This window comes from Macrobrachium rosenbergii, chromosome 49 (assembly GCF_040412425.1).
Source record: "Macrobrachium rosenbergii isolate ZJJX-2024 chromosome 49, ASM4041242v1, whole genome shotgun sequence".
Taxonomy (NCBI): Eukaryota; Metazoa; Arthropoda; class Malacostraca; order Decapoda; family Palaemonidae; genus Macrobrachium; species Macrobrachium rosenbergii.
In genome coordinates, this window is record NC_089789.1 from 41,994,936 (window position 1) to 42,017,443 (window position 22,508).

The 22,508-nt window shown below is 36.2% G+C and overlaps 1 protein-coding gene across 1 annotated transcript; it reads left to right on the forward strand.

Annotated features, from left to right (window-relative positions):
- The first annotated feature begins 1,338 nt into the window (after positions 1-1,338).
- Positions 1,339-20,917, forward strand: LOC136832302 (cell division cycle protein 27 homolog). Its single transcript, XM_067093210.1, is given in 16 exon segments — positions 1,339-1,514; positions 3,702-3,745; positions 4,122-4,129; positions 4,640-4,811; positions 5,858-5,917; positions 5,919-6,690; positions 11,873-12,034; positions 12,378-12,594; positions 13,592-13,772; positions 15,211-15,322; positions 15,513-15,626; positions 17,254-17,381; positions 17,865-17,982; positions 18,732-18,935; positions 19,428-19,602; positions 20,213-20,917. Coding segments are annotated over 16 exon segments (2,607 nt in total). The 5' UTR covers positions 1,339-1,490; the 3' UTR covers positions 20,329-20,917.
- The last annotated feature ends 1,591 nt before the right edge of the window (positions 20,918-22,508 follow it).

The following is a 22,508-nucleotide window of genomic DNA, read 5'->3' on the forward strand; positions in this document are numbered from 1 at the left end:
TCATATTCACGTTCTTCTTGACTAACCCATTCATCCCTCCTGCGTGCTTCTACATGTGCACAATATATATATATATATATATATATATATATATATATATATATATATATATATATATATCAATATATATATATATATATATATATATATAATATATAGAAATAGATACATGTATATATATATACTGTATATATATATACACACACACACACACACACACACATATAGATATGAAATAGATACATGTATATATATATATATATATATATATATATATATATATATATATATATATATATAATAATAATATATATATATGTGAGTGAAGTTTGTCACATGCAACATGACACTTTTTTATTATTCACAAATATTAAGCCACAAATTTCTTTTGATATCCGGTTGACAATGGCACGGGAATAACTTCCACTCATGGGCAATTATAAGTGATGAGTGCGCACGCGCGCACGCGCAATACACAAGATACAAAAGTGAGCCCCAGTGGGCAATCCCATACTCAGCGTCTGGGCATTTAGATCTGAAGGAACAATTATTTTTAATAAAATAAATTTTATTATTGACCTAAAGCGTAGTATATCAAATATTAAATATCAATAATTACCGAGTTATAGAAAGTGTATCGACAACCAGGCTTTTATTTTAAAGTGCATTTATTATTAGGTGATAGCACGTAAATACATGTGTTCGCAATGTGTGGCTACAGAGCTTATCTGATTTGCAATTACGATAAAAAAATAATTATTATGACATTAACGCTTAATTGTGCATTTGATCTCCTAAGCTCATGTCGCTATATTTTCGAGAATCTTCCAATTTACCTTCCAGACTGTGTTGTTAAAATAAAGGAAAAACCTGAATAAATGGTCGCAATTGAAAAATTTCTTTCGAGACGAATTATAGCCTGTGGCTATAATTAAAGTGACGGCGATTCATACCCACTGAGACTTATATGGCTGTTTAAGGATTGTAGTTACTACGAATAAGTGTAAATCTTCTAACGGGTCGCTTTTTGCAGCTCTTGTCATTTGGCACATTGACCAAAATCGGAGAGGAAAAAAAAAAAAAAATAAGACCAGCCCTCCCACCGAGTTTCCTCTTTTAAAAGCATCATTTTAACCCTCAAGTTCCTCAGACGATTCAAAGAAGGGCTGAACTAGACCGATGGTTCCATTTCGAAAGTTCAAAATATCCACTTAAAAAATTATAACTTCGCCTAAAACTAGCTCACAGTAATAACTATAGCTGTGAATTGAATATATTTGATTTAAAATAGTTATTTAAGGCATCTTAAAATGTATATAGTTTAAAACTTTTCGTGATGGCCTCTTAGTGAATGACCCTGAGAGAGAGAGAGATTGTTTAGGGAGGAAGGAAAATGTCTTAGTGAAGATGTCTTAGTGAAAATGACGGATTAATTCCCCCCCAGGCCTCCTCTAGTGCAACAATTCGGAATTTTGAGAGTTCCTGGAATTATGTTACTGCAAGAACCAGTCCAGGTAATGAGGATTTAAGGATTTATGTCGTAAAATAACGAGGTGTCATCGGGACGATTTTGTTTTTTTTTGTGTGTGTGTCTGACCTGATTGAATTACGAAGGGATTGATTGATTGTGGAGATTTACCTGGCATACGGTGTCTAATGGGGGATGTTGGAAATCGCCGGGATATCTCCTCTGCCAACGGAAGTGGTGGAAGGGGGAATAATCCCCCCCCCCTAATTGAGCTCGAGGACTGGGACCCAAACCTTGACTTGGATCTTTGGGCAACGGGTTTTCTGAAACACTGGATTTTTGTTTAAGGGGTCTGGGATTTATCTCGGATTAAGGCCGTTTCGGTGTGTTTTCATTTTCTAAGGAGGATTTTCCCTTCCAGTTAAGGATATTTATTGATCATGATGATTGCTGAATTTTTACTTCCTCGTATAGCCTAAGTTCGAGTTCTCGGGGTTAGTATTAATCCTGTGTTTGGGAGGGGGAGATTTATCGGGATTTCTCAGGATTTTGTCTTCCAGTTAAGGATATAGAGCTTATTGAGGGCCTTTGCCAATGGGTTTTCTTCACTGGATTTTGTTTATTCGTATGAAGGGTTCTGAGATTTCTTTCAGATTAATCTAATATTTTAATGGGGATTTATTGAGATTTCTCAGGATTTTATCTTCCAGTTAAGGATGTAGATAATTCTGAGGGGGCCTGTGGCAATGGGGTTTCCTCATTGGATTTTGTTTATTCGTATGAAGGGTTCTGGGATTTCTTTCAGGTTAATCTAATGTTTTAATGGGGATTTATTGAGATTTCTTAGGATTTTGTCTTCCAGTGAAGGATATTGATCATACTGGACACAGGACTGGCTTAATTTATGTAAGCTAATCCTACTGATAGCCTATCATATCCTAGGCTACTCCTTTGTGGCAGGATATTGTTATAAGCTATGTAACCTATAAAACCTGTGGTCAGGATTTCAGGATTTTTTCCCCTTTTATAGTTTCTTTCTGCATAAAGACTAGTTCTCTGTAATTATTCTCTCCCATAAATTTGGTCCTAGGGCATCCTTGACTTTATTAAAGGGGCAATGACCCCACTCGGGGATTAGGCTGCTAGGCTAGGCTTGTATGCCCCATCCTAGGCTTTGTATCCTACTTCCTTCTCGGCAAATTGTGTTAGGTATTAATAGGAGGACTTCTAGGACTAGGCTGTTCCTACATTTTAGGCTAATTCTGGATCTAGGTAGGCCGTAATTTTTATTTTAGGATGAGGGGTTTATCGATTTTATTAAGTAAGCTTTTTGAAAGTAATTTTTAAAGGCTAGGGCATTTATTATCATCTTAAGGTTGTAAGACGCACCTGCTTTTGGTAGACCTATTCTAGATACATAGTCTGCTCTTGAAATAGGTCTGGCCTGGTCTGAATGACGTACTTTTGTTAAAACTGAAGACTACTGTCGCGCCCCTCTGGTTCGGTAAGTACCAGTTTACGTGCAAAAGGGGGTTAGTTTTTTTAGTTTTTAGTAGCTGTGCCTTGGGAAGGAACATAAAAAGATAAACACGCAATGGTAAATATCATGATTGCAAACAAAATACATTCACATAAGCAAAAGCTGTTAAATATTCCGGTCAATGACTGGCAGGAACCAGGCCACGGTAGTAAGTGTAAGCATTTCGAAATTAATTTTCTTAGGCTACGAATTTTAATATCTTTAGATCAAAAGACACACCTCCTTTTGGTAGACCTGGCCTGGATATATTACTTTGAAGAAAAGTTTGGCCTGGTCTAAGTATTTTAGTTAAGTAGTTTCAGGTAAAACTGAAGACTACTACCGCAGGCTGGTTTCCGTCTGTCACTTTTGTTATGTCTTTGTGTTTATGCCGCTTTGTTATGTATTTACTTTTTTGGTGTTTATACGTGTTTATGCCTCTTGTTTAATTACTGTTTTTGTATGATATTTACTGGTTTTTTGTTTGTTTTATGCAATATGGCACTGTTTCATATGCCCAAGGGCTGGTACTAAACAGTCCAGATTGCATGTTAAATACGTCCATTTGCACTTAAACTAAAACTGGAATACTTAAAACCCTAAAAAAACCACTTAGAACTGCAGACCAGTTTTTGTAAACTGCTGTTAAAGTTTAGATAGAAAATGTATTCAATATAGTATTAATTGTAATTCTGAATTTTATCTCTGTTTCAGGCTGCAATATGGCACTGCCTCAATCACTATTCTTATGTGGATCTGCAGACTTGGCACTTTCCCCTGGCTGAAATTATAGGGCTGTTTGCTGAAAGGTAATCCTCGGTTATAGACCTATCAGTTAGAAGACCCATTTTTCCTTTGGAGTTTAAGTGTACCATTGGTATTTTGAGAAACCTAGCATGTTAAATTTTTGCGTTCATGGTGAAGCCCCTCCAGTGATGCACTGTAGGCATTACTTAAGGGTCGCAGCATCCTCAATGAGCGCAACCCTCTTCTCTCATGCCTTTTATGAATAGCAAAATCCAAAATACTTAAAACCTAATAAAACACTTAGAAATGCCTATTTTGATAGTTTAAACACAGAAAAACCCTAAAAAATGCTTATACCTGAGTATTTTATTATTTTTATCACAAAAGTTCATTTAGTCATGAAAATCATATGCAAATACAGTAATTAGTGAATATTTCTCAGTGAAAAATACTGCGAATGGCGAATTTCCGCGAATAATGGGTAGATACGTTCCACAGAAATCCTTGAATCATTGAGGTCAAGTGAATCATGAGAATCGAATCTGAGGTTTTGAGTATTTTTATATTGATCTCTCAGATATCTAAAGATTGACAAGCCAAATTTTCATGAATCAAATCAGCTCAAAACCATTGTATCTAAATTCTCTTTCCTCCATCGTACTATCCACCCTCTCTTTAACAATTGTTTCATGGTGCAACTGCAAGGTTTTCTTCCTGTTACACCTTTAAGACTTTTTGCTCTCAATTTCCCTTTCAGCGATGAATGACGTCGTGGGTCCCAGTCCTTGGTCTCTGGCCTAAATTTTATATTTCATTCATTTCATTCAAATTAATATAAAAATATACATTGAATTCTTATGGCATCTTCAAACCAGAGGTAATGGAAATAATGAACTTTACAACAGTAACTTGTCTCCTTTTTTTTTTAGTTGGTTCAGACGAGGCCCTATTCCTAGTAGCAACTTCGTACTACCGCTCAGGGAAGCCTGGACGTGCCTATTCTGTACTTCACACTCATGGAACGCGCACTGCGCAACTCCGGCTTCTTATGGCCCGATGCTGTTTTGATCTGGGAAGGTAAGTTCCCTACAGGAACTCTGATATAAGGTTTCATTATTAACCAGTTATAATTTTTTTTTATGCAGCTTACAGTTGTGTGGATTTAAGGTGCAAAAGTATTTTTATAATGTACGTAAGCAGTTAGTGAATGCTTGAAAATGTATGTTATGAATTTCCTTTCTTTTGGTCAGAAATTCTTTATTGCCAAAAGTACTAAGTTGCATGATCCTAAGAGTAAGGATTATTTTGTTGAGTTCAGCTGGTCTTAAAGAGGTGTATTGGTTTCTTCAAGAGATATTTCTCTTGCATCCATTATCAAATTTTCTCTTGAGTTTAGAAGCTCATTTATATATGTATCAGTGTTTTGATAGTATGTCAGTTATTTTATACGAGTATTTTTATTTATTTTTACTGAATACAGTACCTTGAAACAAATGTTTTCCTGGAGTTTTTCATAGTAGGAAGTGGTATGGTTAAGATATTTAGAAATATTGTCAATTTCTCTCATGGTTTTATGTTACGTCATACTAATGTGAAAGTTGTAAACAAATGCACTTTACTATTGCACATTTATTTCTCCATTATTTTTGGATGAACACTTATAATACTTAGCCTTGTAAAGCCAACAATCTTGTTTCCTCATCTGTAGGGTTGATATTGTGGCGCTGAATCATGGACATCAGTGCCCTAACTTATGTCCTAACGCTGTACTGTATATCCTTGCATTCGCTGTGTGTGCATTTTATGTAGTGGTGATTGTAGTCCAAATGGTTGTTTTTGTAGGAATGAGGTATAAAAATTAGTAGAAATGTGGATAAAAAGAGTAATTTTTCTGAGTATTTTGAAAGGGCTAAAGTCTACTAGTACATTAAACTTAATCATTCTCTAAGAATGATTGTTTTTATTAGAATACGTAGCAGGTGAAAGGTATGTTAGTTTTAAAATCTTGGTAGAATTTAATTTTCAACAGAAAGATGGCACTGTTTATCATCTTTCCAATAGGATTTTGTAGTATTGTAGTTAATAGCAAGTTGGAAGTAATTGTAACGGGTGGACCTTTACAGGTTAGAGGAAGCAGAGACAGTATTAACGGGTGGCAGCGTCATGCATCCAAAGACCATTGATTAAAAACACCACGTGCTGGGAAATGGCTGGCTTTGCTCTCCAGTTGCTTGGTCTGATATGTGCCCGGACCGAGCGCCTCCAGAGAGCAGCGGAGGCCCTCAAGCGATCCCTGAAGCTAAACCCCTTTCTGTGGCATTCATTTGTGGCACTCTGTGATCAAGGTGATAAGTGTGACCCCTCTAAGATATTCAGATTGGACTCGTTAGAGTCCTTTTCGAATTGCCATGGGAGTACAGTGCTGACTTTAGTGAATAATTCAAATTCAGTGAATAGTGTCAGTGTTATCTCAGACTCAGGAATTATTAATAATGCTTTAAATAGTGTTTCTGTAAACACTCCTGAAAACATTCAACAGACTCCAATTCCAGTTCCAATCCAAAACACTCCTATCAATTCAATACCCATAGTTAATACCCCAATACAAAGCTTGAGTAGCCTAAACTCCTCGATGCCACTGACTTCCCTCAACTCTCCGGTGACTGCAACAGTCACGCCTATGCAGGACAGAGGGAACGTGGATTCGGGGGACGGTGGCTACCAGGCCCCCAGGAAAAAGAAAATGCTCCGTATCAAGAGCATGTTGGGGGGACCATGGTCTTTAAGTCCCATCACCCCTAGTTTTGGAGTATTACCTTTAGATGTAAGTCCCATGAGTGACAATGACCATTCTTCCTTAAATAGTTCTGTGGCCTTTTTGACTACTTCACCGTTGTCTCTGTCTCAGCTGGATAGTGAACCTAACACCAAGATACCTCCTCCTATCAGTAAAAGAGTAAGTTTTGTCAGTTTTTTTTTAAATGAGTCTGCCTTAGCATTGCTAAGTTTGTTCGTGCAGTTTGGTATGCTGCATTAGCAAAAATTGTAAGATACAGAGGGTTATACATAGTAATTTGTGTTATCGGCTCTCATAACTTGACTGATTTTGTCAGTTTGGATGAAAATATGCATTTCAGCCGAGGGATTTAACTAGTTTTTTTTCAGCAAGACTGAGTTCATTTAATTCTTCAGGTTTGTTAATTAGAGAACTATCTCACTGTGGTCTGTCAGGTTATGGAAGGTACAAATTGATCTTTGGATACAGGTTATGAAAGGTACAAATTTCAAGAAACCATAGGCGTGTCACCTCCCTGGGCAACATGGGTTTTAATTTTACTCTCTCCTTGGCTTTAGAAGACAATAATTCTAGAACATTTAATCCAGTAATTATAGAAGATAATTTTAGTACATTTAGTCCTGTAATTAGAATATCTTTAAATTTTAGTCATCTCTTAAAAATTAAATAATGTGTAATGATTGAAAAGGAATTCTCTCTCTCTCTCTCTCTCTCTCTCTCTCTCTCTCTCTCTCTCTCTCTCTCTCTCTCTCTCTCTCTCTCTCTCTCTCAGCGCACTATATGCAGTAGATTATGGTGTTCAGCTTCTCATCGGTCATTTGCTTTTAATTTTGAGCCCTCATTTATAAATAAATTTTTGGGCCAGCCCTAAGAAACCTAGAAATGTGACTGAATGCAGTCAGACCAGTTTAACTTTCAAATCAAAGCTTTCTTCTTCAATGCACTTAACAATTGACGAACACCACCAGAAAACTTGGTACTGTGATGCCTTTTCGTCTTCTGTGTGCTAAGGCATTTGTGTGAATATCACACGCTCCAGATGATTTAGCTCTTCCATTCTTGAAGTAGTTGTCATTGCTGGAAGATGCACTATTTGACAACCTTCCATTAACGTATTTTTTATTTCAACAGGGCGCTAAAACTGTAATACTGTTATCAGTGTATGTCTCTCAGGAATTGGCCTTTACCACCATCTTTAAAGTGCATCAGGAGAATTGTCAGTGTAATACATTTTGACAATTATTTTAAATTAGATTTTGTTGGTACAGTATATTTTGAGGAATGTTGTGAAGTTTTTGTTTCAGAAATCAGCTTGAAACTTTTTCTTGGACATTAGGTTATTAAACTGAAGCTGAAGGTGATAAAATTTGGTTAAGAATATTTTTTATGTTTTTATATTATTATACAGTCACAAACTATATCCACTTACTAGGGCTCCATCTTTGTTATTTGAATGACAGTCAGAATTACAAAAAAGTTCACGAATATAATATATATATACTTGGGCTGTCAGTTGATATTGAATACACTTGAGCTTCCAGATGACAGAGGAGTGGTTCATGTCATGACAGAGAAATGGAAAGGACAGCATGGAGTATTAGGAAGGGGACAAAGAACACCTGTTCTTCCTACCAAGACCAGAGAGGTGGCATTATACCGGTGATGGACCTTATTTGTACAGTTTTATGATTTTCTCAGTATATCAAATGAGAAGATGTGGGGTGGGATGGGGGAAGCAGACTCAGCACTGTAAGCAGATAGTCCTTGCCTAGGACTAGGAGGAGGGATGAAAAAGGGAAAGTGACTTGATGATTGACAGTGGACACCTATTTTAAAGCTCAGCAAAGTGAGAGCATCTCGTTTTGGAACCCTTAGAGTTTGAGGAGTAGTGCCGTCAGTGCCTCACGCTGCAAACTGTAAGCATTACTTGAGGTTCTTTTCAGCGTCCCTTAGGTCCCAAGCTGTGACCCTTTCATTCCTTTTACTGCACCTCAGTTCATATTTTCTTCCATCTTACTTTCCACCCTCTCCTAACAATTGTTTCACAGTGCAGCTGCGAGGTTTTCCTCCTTTTACACCTTTAAAACCTTTACTCTCAGTTTCCCTGTTAATGCTGAATAACCTCATAGGTCCCAGTGCTGAGCTTTTGCCCTAAATATTATATTCTAATTGCAGACTAGTTTTGGAAGTGTGGGGAAGGCAAGTTTCTGAGAGATGTAGAAGTTGTTTTTATAAGAGGAGAATTCGTGGACATCCAACCTATTCTTATTCCCCTATGAGAGCTTGCTAATATTTGTTTCCATTCAAATGTTAATACATTGACTTTCGAACCAAGGTTCACTTGAGCAAACACATTGACTTTCGAACCAAGGTTCACTTGAGCAAATTTAGGATTTAAGTTTATACTTACACAAAATTCAGGTTTCATTGCTATAAGATTTGGGCATTTCTTTACTGAAACATAATTCAGTGCTAAAAAGTATCTAAAGCTATTTGTGTTAGAATAAGATTGGATGAGTAAAATCAAATATTTAACAACTGTTTGGCAAAGGACTCTGTCACAGATAACCACATTGAATGCGGTGTAGTGCTAAGCTAACTGTAACCACATAGTTCAAGTGCTTTGTTAGCTATACTGTATTTAATGAAGACTTTATCACAAAGAAACCTCCCGTTGGGGTGTAGCATACCCTCAGTGCACTTAGCATGGTGCACTGTAGGAGGCTCTTTATAGCCTCCCTTCTGTCCCTAGCTGCAACCCCGTACATTCCTTTTTACTGTACCTCCATTTGTATTCTCTGTCTTCCATTTTACTTCCTGTTTTCTCCTAATAATCGTTGTAACATTTTCAGTGCTGATTAACCTCATAGGTCCCAGTGCTTGGCCTTTGTCTTGAATTTTATATTCTAATCTAATATATTGCTACAAAGAAAGTCTTGAACGTCTATCCGCCAAAGACTTGAAACAATGTGAGTGATGTGGGGGTAGTTATCCTCTTGTAAGGGATGTTCCTCACTTGCTGGGGAGCATGAGACCATTGGTGAATTTTGTATCATGTACCGAAGTAATAGGCTGTTGCAAGGAATTAGTTGATATACTGTATACGAAGAATTTGAACAAAATGTTTCTCAGTTTTAAGTTTCCTCTTGCAGGTACTTAGTAACGTTGAAAACATCCATAAAAATATTAGGAATGCTCGCTGAAAATGATCCTCATCTAGTCTGATTATGTTTATATCCATCATCGGTAAGCAAAGGACTTCATCTGGGTGACGTTTATATCCGTCATCAGTGAACGAAGGGGTTAATTGTTTGTGTTGATAATTAGGATATTTAACAAGCATACACACACCTGGTCATTGTCCAGATGCGTGGAGAAGTTTGAGGGCAGACTAGTTTGTTTGGAATGTATTAGTTTGTATTTTGTGAATGGTTAAAAAAATCTCATCGGCATTTTCTCTGATGGTCATCATTGCTTTTGTTCTGTGAATCTTGAAACAGAAAACTTTATCTTATAGTGCTTCTAATGAAGTTGGTCTAAAGCGGGGCCCCAATCGCTTTACAGCGTTGACATATCTCCGTTTCTTGAAGGTTACTTGTGGATTGTGGATACCCTTTGCTTCCTAAGACCTTGACCTCTAATAATCCTCTTTGGTATTTCCTGGTTTTGTTTCTCTTGTAAACAATGGAGTTTAGAGCTAACTCTTCTTTTAGAAACGGCATTATCGTAAATGAAGGTATGTGAGCATAAATTAAATGAGATCGAGAATTTAACTATCACTAGGTGACTCTCTCCCCCCTTTAAATGTAAATTCATAATTTTGGCAGTTTTCACATCATTCCAATAATTATTAGGCTCGTTTGTCTTCTTTATTAAGTCAAGATTTCGTTTCTATGGTTTTTTCACATTTTACGTTTTGTCGACTGTTTAAAGATTGCACAAATGTACTTAGAATGATCTTTCTCAGATTTCTCTTATTTTTAAATCTCTCTATCTCTCTCTCTGTTTGAGGCTGATGTTTTACTATTCAGTTTGGAGATATCCATTGTTCCTTGTGTTGACCTAGAGGTCCTTGATTGGAGATAGGTTAATCCAAAGCTGCTGACTCAAAACTATAATTTCTTTTCCTCACCCATAGCCTTAGGTAAACACAGATATGGCACAGAACGTGAGAAAGCACTGTCTATGGCCTAAATATTTTAATATTCCATTTCTAACAATATAGTCATCATAACTGCCATTAATATAATGAAATGTATTTCTTAAATAAAGCCTTTTTTTTAAAGAATCAAAAGAGTCTTCAATAGCCTTATTTGCACAATGAGGAAAGTGCAATTGGCATCGCTCTTTCACCCTCCCGAGACCCTTCTTTGACCAAGTACGCTAGGGAGACTGTAGGTCAGTTATATAAGTACAGGTATAGGAAGTTTTGTGGAGATGCAAGTAGAGAAATTCTTCTTGCTGACTATACCGTACTTTTAAACTTGACCAAACCAGTGGGTAGTAATAGACTCCTCTGTTATTATTATTATTATTATTATTATTATTATTATTATTATTATTATTACTAGAAATAATCAACACACAATCACGTGTGGAACAGAAATAAATTTCGCACTCACATCAGGATCGAACCCAGGTCTTTCAGTGGAAAGACAAGACTGCTGCCAACCAGGCCACATTCATCAAAGAAAGGGGTAATTCAGAGGAAATGCTGTCAATGGGGTCACTGCTGGAGTCAGGAGGTTGGGAAAGCACGCTGGTATGCAAGGCAGTTAGCCTGCCCAGGTAAAGCCTTAGGTACTGTGGTACTTAGGTTCTAACTTCTTTATGACTTGTGTGGCTTGGTGGGCAGCGGCCTTGTCTTTCAATTGATAGACCTGGGTTCAATCTGATATTGATCGAAAAGTCTTCTGTATTATTATTATTTGAGAAGGTAGTAGACCCTCTTTCAAGCAGTTTATTCAAAGAATGAGCAGCATCAGTGGAATTGACTTTATATATGGACTTTTCAATTCTTTCATATTTTCTTCTTGGCCAGTTATTAGCAGATATCAGCCCTGATGAGAAGAAAATAATAAGAATTGAGAAGACCATATATAAAATCAATTCCACTGATGCTGCCATTCTCTTCAATAAAACATTATTCAGAAGGTGAAAGTTATCCATATGGAAGAAGCCCAGAGAGGCCATTGATTTGAAATCCAAGCTTCCAAAGAATGTGGTGTCCATTTGAAAAAAGTAACAGAAGGTAATATGAATTACGGAAAGAAGATATCAGTGATTGGGAAAAAAATATAGAAAAGAAGAATGCCCTTGAATTGAAATTCTTCTCTTTCAGATATTGTGCCGTACTACTAAAGATTCGCCAGTGGTGTTGAATAAACCAGCCGTGTTTGCTCCAGCAGGAAATAATAGTAATTTTCAAAGCCCCCCGACTGGTCAGCCTAATCCTAATGTCCGTAGATCTTCTCGTCTTTTTGGCAATAGTAGTTCTGTTAAGGTGAGTATCATTTGATTACTGTTCCTGCACTAAGTGAATAAGTTACTTCATTAATGGTTTTCCTATGAAACTGCTGCATTTTAATTGATATATCAATTGTAATGGTGTGTTTATGGATGTAAGAAAAAATGTCAGGGGTTTTTTGTTGTGTTAGTGAAGCTGTGTCGTTGTAACTAGTTCCTTTACCTTGTGGAAGCCTGTGCATATGCTTCATAGGAAGCACATAGTATGTAGTACATTTCCTTGTTTTTGTATACACCACCATACTGTATAATCGACTTTAAGCCAGTGATGTGTAACATCCTGTTATATTGAGACATTGTTAACGAGTTGATTTTTTCAGGAAAACAATAAAAGTCGTTTTGTTGCGCCAAAGTCTCCGGCAAGAAAAGCAAAGACAAGATCCTCCAAGAGTCAGTCTAGTCTGTCAGAACTTAACGAGAAAAATAAAAGTGAAAACCAAGACATTTTGTCCTCGTCAGATAAGTTATCGTCGGAGAAACCGGTGACGCCGCAGTCGCTCATTCAGCAAGCATTTAGCATTCAGAAACTGTGTGCTGGTAAGAAACTTTCTTATAGAAATTTTGCTTTATTGGGTGATTGTTTTTCCAGGTTCAATGTGTATTGACATAGTTGTTTATGTCGTTTTTTAAAACAATATTCCTAATTTCCTTTTTTTGATATACTGTATCTGACTTCTTTTTCATATATGTAAAAATATTCTATGTCAATTCAACCTTTTTTTATAATATAAAGAAAATTGGCATACGTAAGAGTTATAAGTTATAGTGCATCAACGCTGGTCTCCTCAACATTCGGCGTTCCGGGCATGCCAACCGAACCTGACACTTCAATGCATTTCTCTGCCCTTCAGTCAAGCAAGATGTATTTAGTTTAAGTAAGGAAGTTATAAATTACAAAACAGTTTTGATAATTATATCCTATTTACCAACTTAAAATAACACTCTTTAAATTGTACAAGTGATTATAGGTTTAAGAGTCGGGAAGAAAGTAGATGTTTTTCTTACCCTCCAACCACAAGTGCTTTGTTCTGTCATTTTGGATGATTGTCCATTTCAGACACTTAGTAAAGTAGTGGTTTGCTCTTCACTGAATAATTTTACAATTAGATTTTTCTTAAAGAGACCACACAAGGTACATTTCCAGTACTGTAATATTTCAGCAAAGCCATTTTAAAAGAAGTGATGTCATTGCTTTCCATTTGTAACGTGTGCATAAATTTTGCACCAGGAGGTTGTACTTTTTGATTTGCAGCCTGTCAAAGAATATTTAAATAATTGGACTTCATGGGGTGGGGGGCTTGTACATTGTAGGCACTGTCCCTTCAGCCCCTACCTGCAACCCTTTTCAGTCCGTTTATTATACCTCTGTTTATATTCTCTTTCTTCCAATTTACTTTCCACCCTCTCCTAACAATTGTTTTAACATTATTTTCAGCTCAGAATGACCTCGTAGGTCCCAGGACTCGGTCTTTGGCCTAAGTTTTTATTCCAGTTCCAGTTCAGTGAGTTGAAATTTGTGAAAAATTACTTTCAGAGGGCTTGATGTCACTATTACGGGACATGGGTGCAGCATACCAGCAGTTGGCGCAGTATAATTGTAGAAGAGCGATAGACTTGTTGACAGCTCTGCCAACTCAACACTATCGCACTGGATGGGTCCTGGCACATATTGGTAAAGCCTATTTTGAACTCAATGATTATCATCAAGCAGCCAAGTAAGTTAATGTATTTTCTTTTGTAATTTACTCGCATTTTGTATTCTGTAGCATGTGTAGAAACTAGGTCTTACGTAGAAACCTAGCAAATATTACTGTGTGTACATTTAATTTTGTATACAGGCAGTCCCTGGTTTACGATGGGTCCGGTTTACGACATTCCGAGGTTACAATGCTTTTCAAATACATTCATCAGAAATTATTTCCCGGTTTATGACGCATGTTCCGGGGTTACGACGCGTCATACGCCAATCTGACGGAAGAAATATGGCTCCAAAACAGCAGAATAGTAAAAGTTTGGAGGTTTTTTTATGAAAAACTCGATAAAAATGCAGTTTACATCGTTTTCAATACACCCAAAGCGTTAAAAGTAAGGTTTTCTTAGGATTTTTTACTCTTTTCGACAATTGTTCGGTTTATGACCATTTTCAGTTTACGATGCGGCGTAAAAACAGAATCCCCGTCGTAAACTGGGGACTGCCTGTATATAGTGTGTCTTTGGTAGGTTAATAAGGAACCAGTAGAATGTTTTCTGGAGTTTGCAAATGAAAGTCATAAAGCAAGGCTGTCCTATGAAATGTCAGTATGGTATAGAATTATACCCATTGTAATGAAGAGGAGACACAAGGGAGAGATATAATGAACTATAATTGAAGGGGAAAGAAGAAAGAAGACAATAAGAGAAGGTAGTTGGTTTAGTTACGTTTTAACTGATAGCTCAACTTATCCAGTCACATGGGTTGACCAGTCCTTGTCAACTCCTTATGTTCAGAGTGAATAAGTATAATTTATGTCGTACAGTTAAGAATATTTAGTTAATTGGTCACTTTAAATTGTTAACAAAGCTATGCCCTTTTAAATCATTACATAATTTAGTTTGTGTGGTTATTTAATACTATAGCTAAAAAGTATACAGGCTCATTTTCATTCCGTTTTGATAATAGATTTCAGCCCTTTATCCAGATATGTTGGTCATAATCACTTTTGTTTAATGACCTTGACAGAAAGTATGCTTAATGACTTTTGGTCAGCATCTTTTGTTGATGTATAGTTTGTTCTACAGATAAAGTTTTTAACCTGGTTAATTACAATAGACCATAGTTTGGTAGCCTGGTCAGTGAGTAAAACATCTCAGACTCCTTTGGCTATCCTGAAGGATTTGCTTGCAAATGAGTGGTAAGTTTGGTAGGCAAGGAGAAGTTGTCCAGATTGAATAGATAAAAAGTAGAAAACAAAGTAATGCAGCCTATGGGAGGCTGCAAAGAACTTCCATTATTCTTTTACTACTTGCTGGCATATCAAAGATTAATTACATGACAAATGCAGAAGTCACTTTTAATAGCTAGTGTTTTTATGCTGTTGCAAATTTCCTTTGTCGTTTTTGCTTTATGTGCTAAATGAAATTCATGGTATGAGCCTTTGTCGTTTATATCAACAGATTCTTCAGTGATGTGAGGGAGAGAGAACCACACCGTTTGCACTTGATGGAATTTTACAGTACTGCCTTGTGGCACTTGCAAAAAGAAGTACAGCTTTCTGCCCTAGCACAAGTGAGTTATATGCCTTGTCTAATTTGAGTGCAATTATTGCATTGCATATTATAGGTAGTGCAGTAATATTGTAAATTTTCTTGTCCTCATAATAATTTAATAATAAAATGAATGTCTAGTTGGACACTGCTTACAGGATTTGTTTGTGTTTTTTATGTATTTACTGTGACTTTCTTTACTGTTCCTTTAGGACCTACTGGAAGAAGACAGAGAATGTCCTCAAGCCTGGTGCGCAACGGGGAACTGCTTTTCATTACAGAAAGAACACGAGTCAGCGATAAGATTTTTTTCTAGAGCAATACAGGTAATGTAAATGTTTTCATTTAAGTTATTTAGTACTTATGGGGAATTTTTCTTGTATGGTTAATAACCAAGTAAAAATGGAAGTGGGTTTCATTTTCCATAGTGAATACCACTTTCATTTTTTTATTTGTAAAGTTTAGCAGGACAACATTGATCAGGTCAATTTTAAAGATTTGTTTAATACATGTAAGACCAGTGTTTTCCTGTCTACAAATCCTTTCCTAGAAATATCCTTAAAAACTGCTTATTATTAATGTAGCAAGTATCGATGAATACTCATGAAAAAACTGCAGTTATCTTTGAGATTCTGTTGAGGTGAAGTGGTGACATTTTATTCTTAACTACTGAGGCTTGAAAGTCCAAATCATTTTAAGAAAAAGTTTGTGCACCTGGAATTATCTTGATGATGTCAGGAGGTATAATTGAACTGTCACTCCCTTGAAGAGCTAGTGCCATTTAGGGCTGTTGGGGTTAATATCAAAAGGATTAATAAAAAATCTATGGGCTTAGTATCAATGGATTAATAAAAAATCATAGATATTTTTGCATGTTTTCTCTCAAGCTTTACTCTGCAATTGCTGGTATACCTTGTGGTGGGGTAATGCTGTCAATACACCTCATGCAGTGCAATGTAGGCATTACTCTAGGTTCTTTGTAGAGTCCTTCGGCTGCAACTGTGAGGTATTCCTCCTGTTACATCTTTAAAACCTTTTTTGCTCTCAATTTCCCTTTCAGTGTTGAATAACCTTATAGGTCCCAAGGCTTGGCATTAGCCTAAATTTTATATTCCATTCCATTGCCCTGAAGTAGGCAAAGCTAGGTATCAAAAGGGCTAATGGAAAATCATAGATATTTTTGCATTTTTCTCTTAAGCTTTACTTTGCAATAGCTGGTATAATAGGAAACATTACACATCATTAGAAATGCATTTGATTTTTCACGTTACAGATAAAATTCATCAAAAGTTTATTCTTAGTAAATATTTTCAGGGCAAAGTATAAAAGTTCTTTTTTGCAGCTAATTTAAATGTGAAATTGTTGACATTATATTCTTCTTGGTTTGACTTGTTGAACATACTGTAGTAAAGTACTGTACAGCTGTTTAGTTTTAAAATGGCAACATACCATTCCATAATATGAAGAGTAGTTTAATCTGACCCATATGCTTAGATGAAGAGTAGTTTAATCTGACCCATTGTTAAGCATATGCATGGGCAGTGAAAATCATTTGACTCTTGGACCGAGAGAATTGTAAAGGGTCAGTGCTGTAATTGAATGGTGGTTGTTGAGACATTTTGTCACTTGTACATAGATGTAGATGCAGTTATAGAGGAAATAAGAATTGTTCCCAAGGTAAACATGAACTTTTTTCAAAAGCGATTCTTACATGTAAATTTTTCTGCAAACATTGTGAAAGATGTAATAGATTTCTCTCATTCACACATTATATTTTTTTAATTGTTGCTGACAGTCACAAAATGGAAAATATCAAATAAATACATTGGCTTGATAAAAGTATTTTTTTTTTAATAAAGACATACAGGTCCCCTGAGGATGCCTGCAGGTTTTCAAAATTTTACTGATAAGAGAGAGAAAAGAAAGTGAAATTCATGTTGTAATTGTTTTCAGGTGGATCCAAATTTTGCATATGCGTACACGTTGCTTGGCCACGAACACATCGCAACGGAAGAATTGGACAAAGCCATCAGTTGCTACCGAAGTGCTGTCAGAATAGATCCTCGACATTATAATGCATGGTAAGTTTTCGTCTGTGTTTTGCACTTGATTGAAAATGCTATATGGTTTGTAAGATAAGTGCTGACAGGATAGCTGAAACTTTACTCCACTAAATCCTTTGGTGAATTCAAGTCTCTGAGCAGTGCATCAGTATATCACAGTACGATCCACACCAGATGTAAGTTGAGTTGGTAGGTTGCAAATACAATATGTAATGAGTATGTATTCAAGTAAATTCTGTATATTATCAGTGTTGAAAGATATAATTACCATGTTTAGTTAGTTTCATAATGGAATAAAAATATGGTTGTTTAATGAAAATTGAGATAGTGGGTGCTGTTTGTCGCAATAAATAAGTTGCAGATTTTTGTTAAGACAATTCATGGATCCACTTGTTAAATTGCTAGTTGTGAATGAATGCTTGAATTAATGGCTTTTATTTTATCAGTCACTGAAGTTTATTTCATAGTTGTTAGTCATGATTATTACATTTTTTCAAACAGGTATGGTATCGGCCTGGTCTTATTTAAGCAAGAACGCTATGCTCAAGCAGAGGCTCACTTCAAGAGAGCGCTTAGTATTCATCCTCACAGTTCAGTCCTGATGTGCCATGTGGCTGTGGTAAGTTACATTTTTCTTTCTTTCTGTAAATCTTCAGATGAAAACACTTACGGACAGAGTCAACAGACCCAAGAGGGTTCCAAAGGGAAAACAGCGTGCAGAGAAAAAGTCAAGTTCTGGGAAAAGGGGATCAACAAATAAACATGAAGGAATATAAAATAAAACAGATACACTTGAAATTCAGAAATCAGCAGAGTGCAGGAATGAATTTGCTCCTTGCTTCAATATTTGGAGATCAGAGATTCCACAACTGCATTAGACTAAAGTATTCCACGTTTTAGTTGTAGCCAAGATAAAACTCCTAGCAAACTGATTAGTATTAAACTTGATGCTGGGAAATATTTTAAGCAGTTTAAAACTTTTTGGGGTCATGAATCCCTCCTTCATCCTCTCCTCCTTTTTCAATCCTTTTCTCACTTGACTGTCAAACAGTTTTTAAGAAAAAATCTGTAAGTATGGAAATGTGACACAACAGCCACGAATCATGATTTACGTTGATAATTTCTCGAAATGTTTGAGTCTAGAAATTGGACTTTTGATGAAACTGGTACTTTATGATGCCTGATAGTGTTAATAAGAGTAAGATGTGCGTAGGTATTCACTGTAGTCATCATTCCTCAGTTATACTTTGGGAAATAAATCTTTTAAGGAAGAATTAATCTTAATAGCAAGCAGTATTTACTCCATAGGTGAAGTTTTATCCTAGTTAATAGTGGGAACTTAATATTCTTTGGATGTTCACACACCAGGTTGAACATGCCCTTCAAAAGAGCAGTGCTGCTTTGGCAACCCTAAATCGAGCCTTGAAGGTGGAACCTCGCAATCCTCTTTGTAAATACCACAGAGCATCTATACTTCATTCCACCGACCACCACCAGGAAGCTCTTGATGAGCTCAATCATCTGAAGGAAATTGTTCCCAAAGAATCCAATGTTTATTTCTTGCTTGGCAAGGTGAGTGGTGCTGATATTGGGATCTGAGCATAGACATTAAGGAAGTTGTGACCTAAGTTACTGAAGAAATGTGATTAAAGTAAGGCGGGGAATGAGACAAGTAATTTTATGATGTATATAGTAGTTTTTCTTTTGTTGCCAGAAATGTTTTGGAAGTTGCCAGAAATATATGGTAAATTTTTTTCTTTGCTCATTCCAAAATTTATTCTTGAAAAATTTATGGTGTTTTCCTTGTAAATGTTTGTGTTTTTGTAAGTTTCTCCTCTCAAGTCAGCTAAATTATAATCATATACTGGGGTGTTTTTATTTTTGAAAGAATGTTATCATATGAAGTACTTGTTTATGACAAACAGGTTTGGTGTTACTCAGAAAATCTTACTAGATTGGAGGATTGGAATGTACTCTGATAATTATGGAGCAGTAGAGAACTCTTAGAATTTAGTATATGTATTTTACTTGTTGTGTGATGCCATCTCTTTGCTTATTACACAGGTGCACAAAAAGTTGGGCCAGACTCATTTAGCTTTAATGAATTTCTCCTGGGCATTGGACCTGGATCCAAAAGGTGCAAACAATCCGCTCAAGGAAGCCATTGATCCAGCAATCAATCGCTTCCTATTATTGATAAATAACGACACAACTAACAATAAGGTCCACATAGATAATGAGAGTGGAATTGGATATTTAGATACAAGCAGTTCTTTCTTCATCCCAGTTACCGAAGTTCTGTTGCCATTATAGGGCCTGTTAGCAGTATTGCCCTTATGTGTAAATGTGTTGCTTTATGTTTTGTTTCCCTCGAGTCGATAACTCCTCCTTACCTCTTTCCTAGCTGCTGCTCCTTGCCTCAAGGTGTTTTCTTGCAGGTGCTATTTTGTCCTGTGACATTGTTTGCCTTCTCTTAGTGGGGTAATGCCATCAGTGCACCTCACAAGGAACTCTGTAGACATAAGTAAATTGTGTTTGCAATGTCCCTTCAGCCATTAGCAGCACTCATTTTTACTATTTTGCCACTCTTCCTTTTTTCTGTCTTGCTGTCCGACCTTTATTACTATTACTTTAACTATTACTCATTCATTTTTTGGATCTCTCATCATGCAGTCTAAGTGTTGAACGGGTGAAGTAACCCAGACTTTGGCTTCATAGCCCAATTTTTGTTTGTTCATTCATTCTAATTTGTCATAACCAGGCGACATAGACTATTGGATTGAAACGTCCTTCCAGATATCCGTGTTGTAGCCGTAGTCAACAAGTATTTAATTGAAATGTGGTCTTTTGCTTTGCAGGGAGTGACGGTAGTTCCTTGGTGGCAGCAGAGTCTTCGCAGGAGTCCCTCATTTTAGAACCTCAGCAGCTGCCAAATATGGAGAGTGTCAGCGATGATAGCTTATAATAGAGGAGTTTTTAGGCATGAGGAAGAATATAAAATTATTAAAAAGTTGTAAAATATTTTGACTATTAAATTATAATTATATGTTGACTGCGACTTCTGTAGGAGATGTGTAAAAACCTGTAGTGTATATTTGATTTGGAAAGTAAAGTGTAAATGTGTTAAATATGTACGAAATCGTAACATGTATATAGTCTGGACATCTTGTATTCCTATTGTTATCTTTCATCGCAATGAGAACCGTTTTCACTTCTTACTAGATCTACGTAGTAGACTTTCCACAAGTGGCAAAGACTTGCAGCTGACTTTGTATTTTATATATAATCATTAAGTATTTATTATCTGTGGTGAGAAATTAAACTTGTATCCATAAGTTGAATGGTACCTTCTTTTTCACATTTTTTTTTCTATTTTTGTTTAAAATTACAGTACATCAATATTTTACCCGACTGTAAATTTGTTAATGCCAAAAAGTATACTATACCTTTAGACCTGGTCTTATTGCAATATGTGTCGATAGGAGGAAAAATTTTCATTGGGTTATCAAAAAGCCTGTAAAAAAGAAAAGTCAATAAAAGTTATAAAGTATTCATGATTTGCTGTTTACAGACCCTTAAGCCCATCTTAAATGTACGGTTGAACATTTACAGTAAAAGGCTCTCTTTGTGCAATATAAATACTGTACTGACAGTTCAAGAACTTCACTGGTATGGGGATTGCTAAAGGGTTGTCTTTAAAACCTCACAGATCTCATTACCATATATTCCCTGTACAGAGTTGTGCCATCAATGCACCTCATGCAGTTCATTGTAGGCATTACTTAAGGTTCTTTGCAGCATACCTATCAACAACCCATTTCATTCCTTTTACTTTACCCCTGTTCATATTCTTTTCCCTCTAACTTACTTCCCTCCCTCTCTTAACAATTGATTTGACATTATTGTCAATGCTGAATGACTTACTAAGGTCCCAGTGCTTGGCCTTTTCAGTTAAGTTTATATTAGTTTTACCAGACCACTGAGCTGATTAACAGCTCTCCTAGGGTTGGCCCGAAGGATTAGACTTATTTTACGTGGCTAAGGACCAATATGGTTACCTAGCAACGGGACCTACAGCTTATTGTGGAATCTGAAGCACATTATACCGAGATGGCCTTTGCAGTATATCTGGGGTCCTGAAGAAGGCACATTGCAAAGGCCAGTTAGTACCATCTTACAGTATGTCGTGCAAGGCTCACTTTTACGGGAAAATTGTTAAGTTTCAACACGAGTATCACATTGATTAATGCAACTGAACACCTGACAGCAATAAAACACGAACAGAAATGACAAAAATGAGTATACGTGCATACGTGGGCTTTATGATGAAGTTGTGGTTAAACCTACAAAGGCAGGAGTAATACTTTATTACAAAAACTTTATAGGCAGTGTTTAGAACTGTAACTTGCATGTATAAAAATAATTTTTGTACCACCATTACTTCACTGGTATGTAGAAGAAATTAATAACTCAAGCCACCTTTAACATAAGCAATATAACTATTATATAATCAATATTAAGGTGTGATAAATTTTTTGATATTAGCAATTACTTACACCTACTCAGTCATCCAGCTACGGAATGTTAAAACTCCTGAGGAAACCGCAGTATCAATCATATTAGCATATTGAGGGTTATGGTAGTACAGTATAGGCCTAAACTAGGAATAAAAACCAAATAAATATTTAAGTATTATAATAGTTATATTTATTAAAGAGAAGACATCTATATAGGAATACAATGAGTAAGATTACATTACAAAAAGGGTTACATGCATGAAAGGCGGAAAGTAGTGACGGAAAAACAAAATATAGTACACATTGGGACGTAGACTTCATACCAAGCGATGGTTTAAACCAGTTCTAATAAATACTGAATCATCCCAACCACAGGGAGGGATAATGGTGGAAAATACATAGAAAAGGGTGGGCGTAACTGCTGGTATATAAAAATCTCATTCGTCACAGTCCCACTTTGCAATATCCCCTAAATAGTAGGCCTTCCGGGTGTCAGCAGAAAACGTGACAATTGCTGTTCCTTAGTCATCTGAAACTTAAAAAAAAAAAACTCAGTTTAATAGTGATCACATCTATATCACATACTCATATCTATATATAGATTATACAGATATAGAAACTAAGCAAC